Here is a 20956-nt window from a genome sequence, read left to right as displayed (position 1 = left end):
AAGAATACAGTGACTAGCTTCATGGTAGGGTTGCCTGTGATATCTCTGCCTGGAGTTAAAAGTAAATCTGCCAAGGCAAGGGTCTCACGTGCTTCCGCAAGTGTAACGGTGGCTTTTGCACACACGCATATTTATACACCTACCGAGGGCCTGAATTTCAGTTACTGCCACTTGATTCGCTGCAGCAAAAAAGAGCATGAAGGTCATGCTTGTCACTTAAACAAATGGGAGGTTTTTCCGTCTTTCCCTCATGTTTTCATGAGAAACAAAGCCCTACTTTAAAGCATTCTCAAGGACCTCTTGCAGAAGTCCTTGCAAAACAAAACAGATGCCAGGGGTAGACAAAGAGCTCTAAGAATCCTTCTTCTGAAAGAATATTGAAAAATAAGGGAAGGTTTTGCATTGACAAGAGAAGGAGTGAAAGTTCTGTTGTTTCTCTACCTTTCTACTTATTTAAAGTTTGGAGAATTGCATTATCCAGTGAACTACCCAGTTGAGGAAGCGATCTGGAGGTCCCATCGGCCTGGTATAATATGGAGTCAGCTTAATGACATCTAGTGCCATATTTCTGTAGAACTTATCTCCACCCATCCCAGCTCCACTCACACATCTACTATGGCAAGATCTCTGACGTTTGCTAGTGCCTCCAGTTGTTTTGGGAAACCCTAGGGTGTGCCTTCTCTGTGCCCTCAGATGGAATAATAAGCTCAAGATCTAAAATAAAAATGCCTTTTTAAAAACTTGGGATGCAATTATTTTCTCTTTGTGTAATCTTGGATTAGACATTTTTATTTTACTTTATAGTATTAGTATCCTTACCTAAAATGGGGACATTAACAGCAGGACAGTCCCAAAGATGTGACTCTAAGAAAAACTTTATTTTGCCAGACCCTATCTATATTCACAAGATGAACTGCTGAAATATGCCTATTAGAACCATCTGGTAGTTCAAGCCCTTGCAATCATGCAAAAGGAATGCTGAGCTGGCCACAGAAACAATCTGCTGTAAAGGCTGCCCTCCTAGAACCAGGACTCAGTCATGGGGACTCAGGATGACCCTGTTAGGAAGCCCAAGTCTTGGAGCTCCTTAGGAAACCTGGTGCCTCATAAGCAAGGAAGAGGAAAAAAGAACCTTGCAGGCAAGAAACAGAGTACAGGGTTCCCTGGCCAAATGGCACTAATGGCCCCAGCAATCCTCACTATTTAGGAAGGACTCTAAACACTTTCAGGAAGATATGCTATGGCATAGTCCCTTTAAGGTGCAAGGCTAGGGGTTGGGGCCTAACTTGAGGATGTCATATTGTGGTGAGGATTTAATGAAATTATGTAGACAAAGGATGCAAATGAACCAAACCAAGATTAACACTTAATAAGTCTCTCCTATTATTAACTCCTATAAGTTACTGAGCTACCATGGCTATTTCTTTATGTTTCTGCTGCATTGTAAACTGCATGTAGGAGATCAGGTAGTATTACTGCCACTCATGCTCAGTCCTGCTACTTCTACTGCTTTCTCTGCAAGAGATGGCTTCCGTTTTTCCTGGGTATTACCACTCCACCAGGTATACTGATGTGTCCAAACCCTCAAAAAGCAAGGTTGTGTGGTACAGTGGTGGTGAATCCATGCCATCTTTATTTACATGTTATAATCTTATGGGACACTAATCAACACTGCCCTCATCTGTGCTTGTCATTTGCCTACATTTCCCCTCTCCTGCTCTGCTCTATACTGGAAGTTGAGTTGGGCATACTGTGGCTTCCAGACTTCCTTGTCCACTGTGTCTGGTTAGGATTAGTGACTGGAAGGCACTGGTGGAGGCTGAATCTTTCCCATGGTTCCCTGTTCTTCCAAACATGCCCTTTGTCTGTGCTCCCACCCAAGCCAGGCCGATCCACCACTGTCCCAGCTTCTGCTGGGTGGCTCCAGCTCTGGCCCCAGCTTCTCACTCTGCTCCTCCAGGCCAAGAAGCAGGGAACAGCCTCCAGCATTTTCTAACATTAGGACAGACTCACCTCCACCTCTACCACCACCACCCCTATTGCTTTAACTGTATTTCTAACATCTTGTACATTATCATCCAACTTAAATTTTTCTTGTTTGACCACCTGGTAAGGTTTTAATTTCCTGGCTGGATTCTGACTAATGATGCATCCTAAAATACTGTCCCGCTTTTGGTAAAAACAGATCTTTCCTTTTTAAAACATAGGTCTCTCTCACACAAGCACCAAGTTATGAATCCATGAGGGGCAGGGCCAACACTCAAGCAAGAGAAATAGAGCTTTATACACACACAGATGTTTCTCCCTCCCAAACTCTGCAGCGCTTTGTACTGTTTCAAGTTTGTCTGCTGGTCCCAGAGGTGAGTTCTTTCCTAGAGCCCTTTGCTAATAAAGTTCTGATGGGCCTATCAAGTAGATATGCTGTTTTGGCCAAAACCTAATAATAGACATGGATGGCTTACACTAAAGGTTAGAACCGGCTCCACACTAAACACACCTGTACAGTCATCAAGCACTAGTTTTCACTCATTTAACAGATATTTATTGAGCATTTACTGTGTGCTAGGCACTATACCAGGAACTAGAGCTGGAGGAGTAAACCAGGCAAGCAAATTTCATGCCTTCATGGAGTTGAAAGTGCAATGGAATAAACAGACAATACTAGTAAACAGGTAAACAAAGAAAAGAACTAAAGGTCAGTGCTATGAAGAAGCAAATAGGGTGATATGCTAGTGAATGAGGGGATGGGGAGTCCAGTCCGATTTAAAAAGAGACTTGGACATGGCTAATATGGTTACTTCCATCCTTCCTATGAACTGAGTCATTGTATTAATCACATCTTTTTATCTAGGGGACTTGCTGACCCTGGGGATAATGCTCCTGGCAGGGTGAGCTAATTCCTAGAGACAGCAAACAATGCATTTGGAAATGACCTTTCAAATGCAAACCCACCAATCCAAAGCTCACATTGTCAACCCCCTCCTTTATGGAGCTCTGACCCTCTAGTTTACTATTCCTCTGCCCTGGCCTTGAGGGCCAGGTACCAGAAAACTAGGGACAGCCCTTTCACCCTGAGCCCATTGAAATTTTTCAAACTAGCCTATCCTAACCCCGCTTACCCTGTCTCTCCCATCCCTTCCAATGGGAACCACAATACAGGCTGTGCCCACTTACTGCCCCGCCTGACAAACCTGGTGTTTCCTGTGTGGCATGCCCGCCCCTTTTCTAGGGATCTGTGATTTTACCAAACTTTTCAATGGCAGTCATCTCCTGATCTGTTAGCCTGAATAATAATAAAATATCTTTTAAAACAGCCACGCAGCCTTTTCTTGTAGTGATGTTTTCTCTTTGCAGCATAATTATGTGAATGTATTCTTTCCCAGGACTAATTTGTAAACATCTTGAGGGGGGTTTGTCTTGTTCATGTTTGGATCCTACACACTTGATAATATTATTAGGAGCCACTAATCTGTGCTAAGCACTACACTTTGCTTATGGTTTCCATTTAATTCTCACAAAACCACTGATGATAAGAGCTTTCCTCCTATTTTATACATGATAGTCTGAAGCTGGAAGCAATGAATTAATTGCCAAGGTCACTCAGACATAAATAACATGGCCAGAACTTGAGTCCTTTCTTTTCTGTACCTTTAAACATTTAATTAATATGCATTTCCAGTAAGCATTTGTGAAACAAATTAATTTATGAAGAGACATGAAAGGAAAAAGAAATGAATGTCAGTGGTTCTAAATTAATTTTGGATGTGCTTTTCGAATGGATTTCTTATGGAGATTAAATTTATAATCGGGAGTGGAAATTCAATTAGCTATTCCATTCAACAACTATTTGTTGAGCATGTTTGGTGCATTTGGCCCTGTGGTAGATTCTGGAATGCAGCAATAGAAAACTGGGCAGGGCCCCTGTCTCATTTTAATTAATGGACACTGTTAGAAGCAAGTCGGTAAGTCTTTATTTTTTCCCTCTGTAAGAGGAATGGCAATTATAAAGAGGTCACCTGCATGTAGATGCAAGACACTGATCAAGAAAAAGAAAAAACTCAGCCTGAGATTTCATCTCTCTCTCTTCCTTCTAGCTAAAAGAAGATGGTCATCAGAAATGTCAAACTAGAGCCTCGTATTTTCTTTACTTGCTGCAAATTGGACCGTCAAAAGTCACCCAAACTTAAGTCTACATAAAAAGGGAAAAAATTGTCTTCGAATTTGTCTTTAAAAGCACAAGCGTATAACATATATAATCAAATGTCACAGCTCAGTGTATCAACTTCATAAAGCTTGGAGAAAAGCAAGACTATCTGTTCCTGGCTGCTTTCCACATTGATCCTTCTCATTTAGTGCAAGCAAATCAGTCCATTGTCATTTGAGGCTAACTTTTAGCTCCTTTTCTAGGCACTGCAGAGAAATCCAAATGGAATGGGAGCACAGGAGGATTTCATACAAGAAATGACCAATACCAAATAGAAGCAGAATCTAGGGAACAATCAGAAGGAACATAAGTGATCAGTCCAGGCTTGATTTTCCAATGAAGGCTTCCTGAATTCAAGTGGTTCTTGAATCCACAAATTTGGATAAGCAGAGAGGATAAAAAATAAAACCAGTATCTGCAATGTTTTATCTTAGAAAACAATTTGAGACAATCAGGTGGGCTGAAAAGAAGGATGCAAGCACAGTGTGTCTTTTATCTTTCTGTGCCAGGACTATCTGACCACAGCAGGTGTCAAACACGTGTTTAGCTTACAATCAATCAATGAGTTGTGTCAGATGAATCTGATGCAAATGAATGGCTACAAAAGGATAAACTCTAAGTTTTATCTGGCCATATTTGATCAATACGGGTTCTTGAACAGGGGAAAACCTGACCATAGGAGTTTATAAAGCAAATTAGTGCTGGGGGAGGCAGAAAGGCCTTTCAGTGTCCTCGACTCTGGGCCCAGATGACCATACTGCCAATCCATGGCCTACTCCCACATTCACAGCTAATTCACTGCCTTTTGAGGGAACCAGGACAGCATCTGCTACCCTTACTTCCTGCAAGATGTCAAGCCTCACCTAGGACAGATCTTCCGTGTCCAGCAAGCACTCTCCTTGCCATGATCCTGTCCTAAGTCCTGCCTTCCACTGCCCTTTATACAGGAATGATTTCACCATGTACCATGGTAACCTTGCAGGGATCTACAGAGGCAAAAGGTGGGACCGTGGCTGAGGGGAACACCTTGTGATATTCTTGGAACATGAGATGGGAGGCCTGCAAGAGCTATGAGCCATCTTCCACTCTTCTTCCCATCTTCCCCGGGAGGCTATCACAGATGTCCCTCACTGCCTCCCAGGTTCTATGAGGTGTGGGACTATCTGCCCTACCCCTCTCAGGACAGGGCAGCAGATTATAAAACCAAACCCTCCTAGCTGCAGACTAGAACTGCCTCCTCAGCAACAGGGCATCCTACAACTGGTGTGCAATCATCTAGTCCCTCTTGTTTGGGTGCCATCCTTTCTGATGTGTGAGACCAAGATGATAGGGAACTGGCACTTCTGGCTTATGCCTCTCTTTGCTGACTGTATAAGTGATAAAGTGTCTGAATCTAAAGTGGTTCACTGAGCCTTTAGCATCCTTTCAATCAGGCCTTGGCTTTGCCTTGTCCCGTATGTGTGAGTTTGACATGCTGTCAATACACAGCCAGACTGCATGTTCTCCATGTGGGTGTGATTCCAAGAAAAACATCAAAAGCTAATGGTGTACTTGGCCATGTTATAGGTCTTCACTCAGTGTCTCAACTACAAATCATTTTTCCTCTTTCCAAAAGTTTAGACTATGACTCTGCTGGACAGTGAAGTACAGGGTGGGGAGGCCTTTTTTATAAGGCATGTTGGCTCCTGGCAAGTCTCATACAAATGTGCATAGTAGATATTGTTTGCTCAGCGATGTCTCCAGTTTCTTCACACCTTCCCAGGGTTGGGCTGTTCTTTTATTCCTTGAATGCCCTTATTCTTTCTCTAGTTATTAAGGGCACTGGTCCTGGAGCCATCCTGTCTGCATCCATATCCCAGCTCCTCCTTGGCGAAGTTAATTTACCTGTCTGGGCCTGTTTTTATCATCTTCTAACATGAGGCTAACAAAAGTGTCTTCCTTATTGGATTGTTATGAGGAGTAATGAGTTAACAAACATAAAGTACTTACAAAAATTAGACCTCAGAATGGGTATTCGGTATATGTTAGATCAGCGGTCACCAACATTTCAGACCTCACAGACCACCAATGGTCCGTGGACCACAGGTTGACGACCCCTGTGTTAGATGACATTATTATTATTATTACTAGAGGCCTGGTGCACAAAATTCGTGCAGGGGGCTGGGGAGTGTCCCTCAGCCCAGCCTGCAGCCTCTCCAATCTGGCACCCCTCAAGGGATGTCCGACTGTCGGTTAAGGCCTGATCCCTGCCTCTCACAATCTGGGACTGCTGGCTCCCAACCACTCGCCTGCCTGCCTGCCTGATTGCCCCTAACCACTTCTGCCTGCCAGCTTCATCACCCCATGACCACTCCCCTGCCAGCCTGATGGACGCCTAACTGCTCCCTTGCTGGCCCAGTTGCCCCTAACTGCCCTCCCCTGGTGGCCTGGTCACCCCTAACTGCCCTCCCTTGTAGGCCTGGTCGCCCCCAACTGCCCTCCCCTGCAGGACATCTTGTGTCCACAGGGGGGAACCATCTTTGACCACATGGGAACGACCATCTTGTGTGTTGGAGTGATGGTCAATTTGCATATTACCGATTTATTATATAGGATCAGTCTACCCTCTCCATCTCTACTTTTAGTTTTCTAGCTTCCTAAACATAACCTCAAACAAAGCAACCACCATTACCAACACATTCATGAACACTACTTCTTAATTATTTAATTTTGAGTGATTTTATTTATAATTTTCTCTTTAATAAATTTCATTTTTCTTTGGCTTGCTATATAATAGAAGGAGGGGTTGATAACCACTGTATCACATAAACAAATTCTGGAGAATTTTTTATGGTATAAGGGTTTTAATCTGAGATAATTCACACTTATAGAAAATATCTAAGTATAGTAAAAAAAGCCAAAAAACAAAAAAACCTTTTTTTTTCTGAACCATTTAAGAGTAAACTGCCTGTCCAATGCTCTATCACTCACAAATACTTAGTGCATACTACAAGCAAAGACATCTGCTACACAACCATAATCAAGGATCTAACATAACCAACTGTTAAGACTTAGACCTAGTTCCAATTTCATCAATTATCTCAAAGGGTCCATTATAGCAAAAGGATCCAGTTCAGGATCACTTAGTTGTCAGTTCTTTTTAATCTTCTTTAGTCCGGAAGAGTTCTTTGCTCTTTCCTTAACTTTCATGACCTTGACATCTTTTAAGATTACAGGCCAGTGTTTAGTGTTTTTGTAGGCTGCTGCTTAATTTGGGTTTGTCTGATGTTTCCTTATGACAGTTATGCAAGAACCCAATCTGTGTTCTCAGTGGATTATTAGGAGTTGGCACAGGATTTGTCCTCTTACTAACTTAAGTTGTTCATCTTGATCACTTGATTAAGGTAGAGTCCGCCAGACTTCTCCATGGTACATTGTCCTGTGTAATTAAGTATTTTGTGGGAAAGTACTTTGACACTATGTAAATATCCCATTCCTAATCAAACTTTCAAGTTATCTTAAAATATCAGAATGGATTCATGCTTTCCTACTCTATTAAATGAATTATACTCCATTCCTATAATGTTTTATTTGATAACAAAATTGACCCAATTGTTGTCACTGAGAGCCCCTTCAAGCAGGCCTCTCTTTGCCTTTTGGTGGGTTCCCATCATTCTTTGTGAACTTCCTTGCTTTCTGGTACTATAAGATTCCAGGATCATCTTTAATAATCTCTGCCCCAACCCTGAATCAACCCTCTCTCCAACAGTGAGCCTTAGTTATTTTTAATAGAAGACTAATATTGTGAGATAATCCATGTACTAGGTTGCTCATTTCACTTGGGATATCTAGTTCCAAAGCCCTCTCAGTAGACAGAGGTATAGAATATGTGTGTATATATATGTAAATATCCTCCTCACTCTGCAAGGGCTTGGATTCTCTTGTTATTTGTCCGCTCAGCGGATGCCCTTCATACTCTACTTGGGCCCTGACTCCCCATGCCAGGCCAAACCCATGGAAGCCTCACCTCTGTTAGTTAAATCAGTTCTCCAGTGAAGGAACTTGCTCTGTCCCTACCCACCTCAGTGCACTAGCTCTATCCACTTATACTATACAAAACTGGCATTTGTGGCTGGCTTTGGTTAGGAGCTCAGCAGGAGCTGTCCCCATGAGTTTAAGAAAGTGCATTCTAAGATATGAAAACTGAAACTGCAAATGTCCTACTTCTTAGCCTCAAAAAATCCACGGCATCTCTTACGCTATTTTCTATTATTCCGACCAAGTCATAGGACCAGTCCAGATCCAAGGGGAGAGGAAATACGACTCTACTTCTTGGTGGGGGGAGTTGCAAACAATACGGGCCATATTTAACCACAGCAAACCCGTCTTTTAAAAAGGGTGTCCAGGCTTTCAAAAAATTATATGAGGGACAATTTATGGATATGACAACAACAGCCAGAGATAAGATGAATCAAGGAAACCTTAAGATATTATTTAAATACTATCACAGCAAGGCTATCACAATGAAGGAAGAATAGACTTGGATAGAGAATAGAATTTAGGGCTGTTTTTTTTTTAAAAAAAAAAAATGTGGCCGTAACCGGTTTGGCTCAGTGGATAGAGCGTCGGCCTGCGGACTGAGGGGTCCCAGGTTCGATTCCGGTCAAGGGCATGTACCTGGGTTGCGAGCACATCCCCAGTAGGAGATGTGCAGGAGGCAGCTGATCGATGTTTCTCTCTCATCGATGTTTCTAACTCTCTATCTCTCTCCCTTCCTCTCTGTAAAAAATCAATGAAATATATTTTTAAAAAATGTGATTAGAACTTATAAGAATGTACAATTTAGTGATTCAGTATTGAAACCCACAAATAGAGATAGATTAATGTCATATTTACTGTAGAAAAGTTTCTTATAATGGGTAAGAAGATGCATTAAATAATTTTCATTACCCTTTCCAATTCTATGATCATAGGTCCTGATAGCTTTCTTAGCCTAAAACTTAATTTTTTTAAAAAAAAAGTGCTCAATGCCTGGCTGATGTGGCTCATATGGCTGAGTGTCATCCTGTGCACCAAAAGGTTGTCAGTTCGATTCCAAGTTAGGGTACATGCCTGGGTTGTAGGTTCGATCCCTGGGTGGGGCATGTTCAGAAGGCAATCAATTGATGTTTCTCTCCCTTCCTCTCTCTCTCTTTCAAATTAAATAAAAAATCTTTTTCTAAAAGTGCTCAAGACTGCAATAAACCACTTTAAAATAGCTTATGCTTCTCTCCTACTATTTCTAGAACTGTATCACAAGCAGTCTCCAGCTCAGTAAATACTGATTCACAAATTATTTTTCCCTATAAATTCCAATTTTTTAACGTTTTGCCTATCAACTAAGTGGAGCTATAATAATTTAAGTCAAAAGCAAAGACACTTGATATCTTCAATACCAATTTAAATATTTAAATTTTTTCTTTTTTGAAATATTTATAATAACTTGCAATGCCTCACCAAATTGACAAACTGGATTAGATTATGGCTGATATGCCTCTTTGGTTTAAAAGCTTCATAACTGTACTTTTTTTTCTTTCAAGCCATGGGAAACGATGAGGGTTTATGAAATTTGATGTTGAACATGAAAAATTTTCAAAATGGTGTACAAGTGCCCTCTTGTGACCAGTTTAGAGGAGTACAGTCTGTCTATGAAACAAAGCAAAACAACAATTGGTTATGAATACCTTCTGTGAGCCAGGCTCTATACTAGAGGAAAAAATAAATTGCAAAGTCAAAAAGGAGAAGGTGGAGGTTTATTGTTTTAGTTTCACTCCTCAGATGATAATCCAGCTACAAGAAATACTATGTCAACTATTATAGTGAATTTAGGCGTGTGTGCATGTGCGTGTGTGTGTGTGTGTGTGTAGGGTGAGATACACAGAATGACAGCAGGGTAGTCAAACTGACTAATGTAATTGGGAGCCTCTAATCCTAAGAGGCTTTCACAGCAGCCTTAAATATTTAGCAGTGCAGAGGGAGACCTTCAGGATCCTTCCATCATGTGAAAACTTTGATAGACGTTCTGGTGAACACAGGTTACATTCATATTCAATCCTCCTGACATTCCTATGTCATGGATGCCAAATGCAGGACTTCCAAGATTTTATCATCGACCACAGTAGAAAGCACAGAGAAAGGATAGAGCTGCTTTCTGATTCCACATATAAGAAGCTTGGAAGTCACCATTCTGACCTAACAATAAGCAAAAAGCTAAACAGACTAAAAAAATCAACAACTCTTCTTGGATCTGTAAGAGATGGAAGACACGTAGCAAACTGCTGTCCTCAAGACTGGAAAGACAGATGGGCAAATACAGTCACGGCTTACCACAGCAGACTCATGATTCATATTCATAATTTATATTAACATATTTATATTCAATATTTAAATTCAGAATTATATTCAACTTTTACTTCTAATGCTACCTCTTCCCCTATCTTCCAATTTTAAAACTTCACTCACCTTTCAGTCTTCCCACAGTTACCCTTCCCACCTTTGGGGAGGTATCCAGTTCCGACTTTCTGCATGTAGGGGAGGTCACTAGATACAATGGGGCCTTGACTTATGAGTTTAATTCGTTCCGTGACAGAGCTCGTAACTCAGATTACTCATTTGTCAAATCTTAAAGTGAACGAGTGAGACATGTGATGCTGGGCTGATGTTGTGGCATTCACTGTGACGTTTGGTGCGCCAACTAGCGGTGGGGTATCTGAAGCTGGCTCGTAACCCGAATTTTAGCTGGCAACTCAAAGCAAAAAATCGGCCGAGAGACAGCTCGTATCTCGAAAAACTCCTTAGTCGGGACACTCGTAAGTCAAGGCCCCACTGTATTTCTAAGATGCAATGAATGAGCCGTCTCAACAGTGCAAGGGCCAGAAAGAACTTCTTTGAGCCTCAGTTTTCCCATCTACCCAAGTGTAACCTTGGAGATGGCCATTCCAAATACAAACATTACATCTTTATAATATCAAACTATTTTAAATCAAGTAATAATACACATTTATAGTATGCTTTCTGGTTGTCAAATTGCTTTCATTAACTGGACCTATTTAAGCTATAAGAATCAATACTAATTTTATTGCTAAGGCTCAATGAGGTTAAGCTCATTTTACAGCTTGGTCTCAAAATTAAGACTCAAAAGCCTTCGAAGTCCAGTGATTTTATTGCCATTTGTGATCAAGCCATCACCCCTTCCATCTGCATAAGACATTCTCTGATGTGGTCTTTCAGAATGCCATCACATCATACTGCTCTTGCCAAAGTACAGACAGAAGAGAGATGAAAGCTCCTCTGTACTAAGCACTCCACAAACGTTAACTGTTACTGTTTTCATTAACATCAAGCTTTACTATGCTCATGTACTTTTGAATTATTTTTATACATTTGTTTAAAAAGCTTAGACACAAATTCCTTCAAGGACAAGGTTGACATTTCCTAAAAGTTTCAATGACCTACCAATGGTCGGCAAACTGTGGCTCGCGAGCTACATGCAGCTCTTTGGCCCCTTGAGTGTGGCTCTTCCACAAAATACCACGTGAGGTTGCGCACATACAGTGCGATTGAAACTTCGTGGCCCATGCACAGAAGTTGGTATTTTGTGGAAGAGCCACACTCCAGGAGCCAAAGAGCCGCATGTGGCTCGCGAGCCGCAGTTTGCCGGCCACTGACCTGAACCAAAGACCACTAAACTTCAAGTCCCCAAGAAGTTAAAACAAACAAACAAAACATGCTTATTGTGAAAGAATTCTAGGCTTTTAGACAAACCTTCATGCTTATATCTCTAAGTTCCACTTTTCCAGTGTATTATTTAGTTCCTTAGTAGAGTCTTCTCCAGCCTAAAAACTCTCACAGAAGCCTTAGAATCCCACAGCCCCATACAGTGGAAAGACCTCCAGGAAGGATTTGTCTGTTTCAAAAGCCCCAGCAAGGAGGCAGGGCCCCCAGCTAGCCAAGGTGAGTGTGTGTGGCTCCCCTCCTGACAGAGGCACATGAGGGCTCAACAGGTGTTTGGGGATAGCCTTTTGGGGAAATGCTTGTGGGAAGCTGGGTTTGGTCAAGAAGAGGGAGGCTTGCCCTAACTGGTGTGGTTCAGTTGGTTAAAGCATACACGAGAAAGTGGCAGGTTCGATTCCCCGTCAGGACACATACTCAGGTTGAGGGTTTGATACCCAGTCAGGGCGTATACAGGAGGCAACTGATGGGTGTTTCTCTCTTTTCTCTCTCTCTCCCTCCCCGCTTCCTCTCTCTCTGAAGTCAATTAAAAAAGAAAAGAAAAGAGAGACTTAATAAGCAAATAAGACTATAAAAGAAATGAGTGCCTTCTAGGAGAAGGCTTCTGCTTTATATATCTCTTTAGATTTTATAATCCATATTTACATATATCATCTCATTTAATCTTGATCAGCACTACAATAAACAAATAAATGCTTATGGAATAAAGTAATAACAGTAACATCAACAAAAATAATAACTGACATTATCAACAGTATTTTTGATATATCAGAGATACTTTCAAATATTTCACAGGATTATTCCTTTAGAGCTTGGCAACAACCCTATGAGGTATAAATATTATATATCCATTTTAAAGAGGAAGAACATAAAACTCATAGAGGGTAAATCTCTTGCCTAAGATGCTAAATGATAGAAACAGAATAAGATGTGGCTTCTATGATGACTATTGAGACAATGATTTCTGATAAATAGGCATTACTGCTGGAATTAAGCAGATACCAAATACTAGGAGCAACCAGAGGAAGACGCAAAGAAATCTACTAGAATATGTTGTGCAGGATTTCACTGACAGAAAAGGGTGGGGACATTCTAGGCAGTAAGAACAGTGTAAGCAAAACATGAGGGTATTAATAGGATTGAAGACCATCCCCACAGTTTGAGGGATGTAACAATTGAAACAGAGGGGGAAAAAAACAGAAATAGACAGGAATATCAACAATATGAGGCAAAACTTAATGAATTTTCCATAAGAAACTGAGAAAGTAATTAATTCATAAGAATGCTACTTTATATCCAGCTCCTAAATGCAGCTGAAGGGACCCTACTCCCTTAAGAGAACTTCCGTGTTCATTGGGATAGAGTCCAACACCTCTAGACACCAGCTTCAAGATACCCTTTCCCCATAATAAGGAAGCTTTGTGATGAGGTGGGGAAAAGATAGCGTTTGGCATCAGGAGGTCGTAGTTCAAGACCCAGATCTGCTAGTTCTAAGTGTCATGAACTGCATGAAAGCAGCCTCCTGGAGTCTTTGTTTTCATATATATGTAAAATGAGATCAATAATAAAACATGATTGGCCAAGCATTCCATCTTAAATGCTGTGAAGTACAGGAAAGCTCCTTTGTAAACAAAATTGAAAAAATAAAGATGAGCCTCCCCTTGACACCGAGGAGAGAATCAAAGAACAGTGTCAAGAATATGAATCTTTAATTAAGCAGCACTAGGCTCAAAATTCAGTTCTGCATTTTTTTTTTTTTTAGCTACTGGATATTTGACTTTCAGGAATTTACTAACTTCTATAAACCTTTTTTTCCTCATCCATAATATTCCTTTCTACATCACAGATTTGTTATGAGTAATAAATTAAATGCAATATATGAGCAAAGCGTTGGATTCATAGTAGGTGTTTAAATCATTATATGCAATATCATATGGAAAGTAGGTCACATAGAATAAGTGTAACAAAGAAATTGAATATAAAAATAAAATGAGGAGGCAGAGAAGGGACAGTAGGAGGAGGAGGAGCAGACCAAGGAGGAGAAGAAATATCGTCAGTAGAGAAATATGCATCCTAGAACAGGAATATGAAAGCTCTCTGTAGTTATTATAAGACGGGAGATGGTAAGAATTTAAACAATGTGTGTAGTTGTGGAAGTCTGAGTCTAACTAAACCTTGGCTCTTTTTACGGTAGTATGGAAAAAATATCTATGTTATCACAGCTGGCCATAGAGCGTTCTACGCCTATGTCAGACTATTATGATGATTCTTTGGTCTCCTCTTGACATCTTTTCCATGATAGTCTGTAACTTTCTTCCTAGGTCTGACTGGCAATGGCCTCGTCATCTGAGTGGCCGGCTTCCACATGCCCTGCACAGTCAACACGGTATGGTACCTCAACTTGGCCATGGCTGACTTTACCATCATCTTCTTGTTGCTTCTCCAGCTCATCTTGCTGGCTCCGAACTACCACTGGCTCTTTGGCCAGTTGCTCTGTAAGTTCAACAGCACCATGTCTATTCTTTACTTTCTGGCCAGTGTCTTTCTTTTGACCCTCATTTCCATGAACTGCTGTGTTGTAATCTTCTGGCCAATCCAATCCTGGAACCACCACACGCACGCTAAAGTAGCTCTGGGAGTTTTGGGAACGTAGCTTTTGGCAATCTCCTTCTATGTACCCTACTTTGTCTTCAAGGAAATAGTTACGGTGGATCACTTATTGCTTCAATGTGACCTTTGAAATAAAACTCAAGGAAGTCATCAACTGTTGAAGGAAATAATTATTCTGCAGTAACAAAAGTTGATCTCTAGCCATTGTGTCTTTGGCTTCATTCTGGCTCTGTCCATTAGCACCTGCTGCTATATCCTTGAAGCCTTGAAGTTAAAACAAAGCCAGCTGACCAGGTTCAGCTGACCCTTACAGGTCCTTGCAACCATAGTGATTGCCTTATTCCTCTGCTGTGGTCCTTACAAGTGTCCCTATGGCTGGACTTTGCCTCCTATCAAGAGAACAGAGAGGACCTACACCAGGTGGTCTTAGTTATAGACCCCTTCATATCAGCTATGGCCTTTATCAACAGCTGCCTCAAGCTGGTTCTCTATTTCTTCATTGGGCATGATTTCTAGGAGCACTTGTTTCAGTCCCTGCCAGCTCCCTTGGTAATTATGGCCACTACCCCTTCCATCTCATAGCAAGTGTAAGAGGGATTATGTCCCAACCAATGAATAAATGGACAGTGGGAGTCTTCCATTTCTACAGGAAACACAAAACTGATCAGAACAACAACAACAAATACTGAGAGTCATCAGTATAAAGATTTATCCAGTATATCCATATAGGATCAGACTACCAGGATCCAAATTTCATTTTATGGCTATTTGCCAAAAATCTGATACTGGTTCCTGATACAACTTTGGTTGAAGAGGGTATGGAGGGGAATTTAATAAGCAAGTAATAGTCTGCAAGACTAAATCAATAGCCCTTTCCTGCCTAACATTTATGATATACACAGGGTAATAGATTATGTATGTAATAATCTGTTATACATATTCTGTTATCTGGATTATAAAGAATAAAGCTCCTGTTTAAGTGATAAGTGGTGCAGATGGTCATTTTTGCTTCTGTTAAACACATACAGAGAAAAGACCTAGAGAGAAAATAAAGCAGATACTAAAATGAGGACTAATTCCTTACTAGATGGCCAAGAGGTAAGAGAGAAGACATTTGCCATTTCAAAGAGAACCCTGCCATGTCAGGAATGATATACCTGGGTAATAGTCCCAAGGTTAGAACCTTGCCAGGACTGATTAAATATGGAGGGGTAAAGATTGCAATATAGCATTTCAGAAGCAAAAGAGAGAAGTTCTGGGCCAAATTCAATGAACTAATTACTAGCTCATGATATCTGTTCCCACTTCAGAACTGATTTATTGCTAAGGAAATAAAAACAACTGAAAATAATATCAAAAGCCCTTGATCAGACAAAGGAAAACTTTCAGAGGACAACAGGAAATCTACTGCAGACATCACTAACCACTAAAAAGGAATGATGCTGCTACAAAAGAGAAAAGGAAAAATCATGTTCATAGGTTTTCCCCACAGGATATTGTTTTTAAGGAAACTAATGATAACCAATGGCATAGTCAAGCTTGAGCACAATTCAGATACTTAAAGTTACGATCTAGAAAAACATTTTGAAAATCTGTAATTCAAAGATAGAAGTAAATCCTGAAAAACTAGAACTCAGAAATGGGGCACAGTTGGGGTCCAGCTGAAATAACTGTGATCACTGGAATGGGAATTAGTATAAGTGCTCCCAGGATGGGAAGATGAGGCACAGTGGCAATGTGTGAGAAAGTCTTCATGGAGAGTGGGAAGTTAGATCAGGCCTGAAGAATGGGCAGAACCTAGCAATGTAAAAGTGGGTGAGGGCAAATAGTATGGCAGGAGGTAAAAAAATGCATAAAGAATTCCAACTACACTATCTCAATAAGCTTCCATGGAAATAAAAAAACTCAGGTAGCAGTGGGATCCCACATTCAGTCAAATCTGTACCAGAAACAATTAAAATAATGGTGTTTGGAATCAGAATACTAGCAGGGCTGGTACCAGGGTGACATTAGAAAGACATTCACCTTAGGTTCAAATTTTAAAAGGACACCAAAAACTTGGCAGCAAGATAAATAATGTAATATTTTATTTAATCAAAATTATAAATCAAAATTAATGTAAAAAACATGATAAATAAAATATAAAACTTTAAATAGAGATAGGATTCAGCTCTGCCACTGAATGACTCAACCTCACACACCTCACCCTAACCCCAATCCTAAACAATTGGCTAGTGTTTCATCATCAAAGAAAGCGAGCTCATTAAACTCTACACAGTAAATAGGAACAAGGACTAATGCATTATTTTAAAAATATTTCTTCAACAAGGCTTGAAAACCAAAAATACTGAATGAGACAAACAGCACTGAAAGGCCACATTCTTTTCAATGAATTTTTGGAAACTATTTGTGTGGTGAGAAATAAATGCTTAATAAGAAGTATATTTTGCAAAAGAGGTACTAGTATCAGTTAAAGCCAGTGCTATGAACCATGAAAGCACTGTGCCAGGGGCTGGGGATGACAGTCTTTGCCTACAGTAACTCACTGGCACGTAGAAGAGATGCTCCCCTCTTTAATGTAGAGGGAGAGTGGTAACCGACATGCGCAAAGGGCACCTTACAATTGCTTATTAGTGAGAGCCTCAGATGAAGCCATTTATATATTACGGTGATTCTCAAAGTATGGTCCCAAACAACATCTGGAAACAAGAACCTCTTCCAGAAACTTGTCAACAAATTCTCTGGCTCTATCCTAAACCCAGTGAATCAGAAACTCTGGAGCCCTCCAAATGATTCTGATGCATGTTAAATTTTGAGAACCTCTGAGATAAAAGAAAGAACACCTGTCTTAAAATCAGACAGACTATAATTCTAGACCACTCTTGTTAACAGGGTGGCTTGGAGCCAGATACTTCATTTTAGTTGTTTTTTTGTATGTTTGTTTAAAATTAGAAACAGTAGCTGCCTCACAGTGTTGGTGATAAATAAGTCATGTTATTTGAGGGCATTTTGTACATGAAGAGCTTTAAGGAAATGGAAGGGAATATGATTCTGCTGGGCAGGCCAAGCCTCAGGAGGCCTGCTATGCTGATGAAAGGAAGCTGTTTTTCTCACAACCTATTTACTACCTGACCATGAAGTTGACCAGAAGACCCAATCCCAAGGCAATGATGGATTTATCCAGGCACTATGTACCTAGCTCCACGACAGTCAACCTACAGGCTGGTCTGAGAACTATGGAGTGACCTGGTTACAACACACACAACACACACACACACACACTCACACAGCTAGGTCAGGATTTTTATTTTAGGAACATGAAAGTATTAATACAAGAAAATGAAATAATGGGTGGTAGAAGATGAAAACCAAAGACTACTTTGAGTCAAGAGGGGTCATGGCAAGGTGAAATTATAGGAAGCAGAAACTTTAAGATAAGAGAAAAGATACAGAGAAGTTGCTGTCCAAAGAGAAAGAGAACAAAGAAAGCAAAGTTGCTTTAAAAGATGGCAACCTTGTGACCCACAAGGGAGAACAGAAAGAAGAGCTGATCCCAAAGCAATCTCAGCTTCTGATGAGATTTTTAGCACCAATTTGAATCCCTCCTAATACATTCCTTTTCCCCTGAGAGGGTCCCTGTACCTTTAAAGCCCAAATCCTCAATTCAACACATTTTCATTATTATCCTGTTTACACTGTAGAAGAGAAGACCCAACCTGACAGGGAGCCTGGAGCGTGCCCGCAGGTATATGGTGGTCCATTAAAAGGAAAAGAAGGTGGGCTTGCTCCATGTTTTGTCAGAAGCCTGAGCCGGAACAAATAGACAGAAATCAGATGATCCACGAGAGCTTAAAAAGGAAGGCTTTTCTAACAAAATATTCTCTTTATACTTCTTTTTTTTTTTTTATCAAAGTTTCTATCATTAACATGTTTTATGGTTTAAAATTAAAACCTGTTTTGAAAATGTTTTTAAACATTGGATCCTTTCCATAAATATCTTCAGAAAAAGCTGTTTCCTTTGGTAAACATTGGATTAATGGTGTTTGTTAAAAGTTTCTGTGTAAAGTTCAGCAGATGATTTATGGGATTTTAACACTCTTCATTGGCACCAGTCTTTGTCCTGCACTGAGTGGACAAGGTAGTAAAACAAGGTAGTGTTTGACCAAGGAACTCTTTGAGCAAATTCCAACCTAATACTCAGCATACTGTTCTTTAGAGATTTCCTCCTTAGTGTTTTTCCAATAGAGAAAAAGAACAACATGCTCACATGATTAAGGCATAACCAAGTTTCCAGAGACACACAGAAATGTGTCTTGTGCGCCAATATTGAGAAGCGGGGAAAAGGGGGTAGAAGATGGTTTCTAGCATGTTGAAGAAAATGGTTGTGGACTCACTCAGATCCGCTGTTTAATGCCAGTTCTAATGATGTAGCCTCAAGTGTGGTAAGCAAGAGTCTTAACCTACATAACCTTGATTTTCTCATCTGCTGATGGGGCTAATAAGAGTCCTTTAGGTGTTTTGTAGCATTAAATGAGCTCCGTGGTATTTGGCACAGTTCTTGGCATGCAATGAGTATTTTTTATTACTTATTTATTTTTAATTATTTGCCATAAAATTTTATTTCTAGTGGTGCTTTTATCAATAATTATTTTTTGGTTTTGTCATTATTATTCATGAGAAAGAAGTACTTCTGCTTTCTAGACCAGTGGTTCCCAAACTTATTTGGCCTCCCGTCCCCTTTCCAGAAAAAATATTAGTCAGCGCCCCCTGGAAATTTTTTTTTTTAATTTTAATAGCAATAAAACAGAAAGATATATGTATTAATGTTTCTACCTTTTTCGTAAAATATAGTAAAGAAAGGTGTAAATTAGAAACATTGAAGTTTGAAATTATGAAACTATTTATTGAACTCAGAATAGAAAAGTAATACAAAAAAAGTTAAAACAAATGCACCTGTGGCCATCACCGCCCCCCTGGATCGCTGCAGCGCCCACCAGGGGGCGGTAGCGCCCACTTTGGGAATCACTGTTCTAGACTAAAGAATTACCAATAATGTAGTGTGCCTTTTCAGAGGTAGACATTTTCCTAAAGTTAGATTTTATATACATATATATTATTTTTTACTACACTACTCAGTATATATATAATTACGTAATATACTGAATCAGGCATTTAACCAGCTTCAGAGACCGCCAGTGTCTAAGGACCATTCTCCAATCAGCTCTGATAAAGCCCATATTTAGGGGAGAAGCCAAATGAGAATAGAAGTTGAACACACATGTAATCAAAAGGAAGATTCAAAACCTTTCCAATTTTACATTTCTAGGCATATGCCTTTCTCTCCATGTTCACTTTGATTCCGCAGGGGGAAATCTAGCTGGAAAGACCCTTAAGGCTTGGCCTTGACCCAATGTCCCACCCATTTCCCTGTAAAATTACTTCTGTCCTGTGGCCACCTTTCCTCTCCCAAATAGCCCTGGGCAGCTCATTACATATTTAGACAGTTCTGAGTATTAGCAAGTACTTTTAAATATTTGTCTTCTTTCACTCATTGGACCTAATTCTACCTGCTGAGGGCACAAAGGAAAATGTTCTTCCATTTGACTCAATAACCCTTTAAATATATCTTATATCCACTCACATCATGCGTACATGTTTTTAATTATTTACTTATTAAATGAATTCAGAAAAATTACTTACTACAAACTCTATCAGAAGCTGTGCTTGTCACTAGAAGGGTATAACAGAAGAAATGATACAGCCCTTAACCTTCAAAGTTTACATTATCCTAAGTCTTCTTTATTCCGGTCAAAATTTCTCATAGTAGTATTTTCAACTCATAAGAAGTCAATAGCAAAACCCCCCAATAATCCAGAGGAACTGGATAGACAGTTTTCCAAAGAAGATATACAAATGGTCAACATACATGAAAAGGCACTCAGTAATACTGACCATCAGGAAAATATAAATCAAAGCCACAATGAGATATCACTTTGTACCTGTTAGGAAGACTATTATGAAAAAGACAAGAGATAAAATGTGTTGGCAAGAATGTGGAGAAAAGGGAACCCTTGCACACTGTTGGTTAGACTGTAAATTGGTATAGTCACTATGGAAAACTATGTGGAGGTTCCTCAAAAAACTAAAAATAGAACTACCATATAATCCAGAAATCCAACTTGAGTATATATTCAAAGGAAATGAAATTACTATCTATTACTAGAAAGAGCTATATGTACTCCCATGTTCATTGAAGCATTATTCACAATAGTTGAGGCAGGGAAACAACCTAAGTGTCCATCAAAGGATCAATGGATAAAGAAAATGTGGTATATTTATATGCAGTGGAATACTATTCGTGAGAGTTAAGACTTTGAACGTAGTTTCAACATG

At 40.0% G+C, this 20956-nt stretch overlaps 1 protein-coding gene across 1 annotated transcript in view; it reads right to left on the bottom strand.

The window, feature by feature from the left end:
* SCGB3A2 (secretoglobin family 3A member 2) overlaps positions 1-207 on the bottom strand; it is a 3478-nt gene extending 3271 nt beyond the window's left edge. Inside the window, exon 1 of the mRNA XM_006777041.2 lies at positions 144-207. Within this exon, the coding sequence (XP_006777104.2) occupies positions 144-207 (64 nt within the window). The remainder of the gene's footprint in view (positions 1-143) is intronic.
* Positions 208-20956: the final 20749 nt, after the last annotated feature.

This window comes from Myotis davidii, unplaced genomic scaffold (assembly GCF_000327345.1).
Source record: "Myotis davidii unplaced genomic scaffold, ASM32734v1 scaffold89, whole genome shotgun sequence".
NCBI classification, from domain to species: domain Eukaryota; kingdom Metazoa; phylum Chordata; class Mammalia; order Chiroptera; family Vespertilionidae; genus Myotis; species Myotis davidii.
This window is presented reverse-complemented; position numbering and strand designations above follow the sequence as displayed.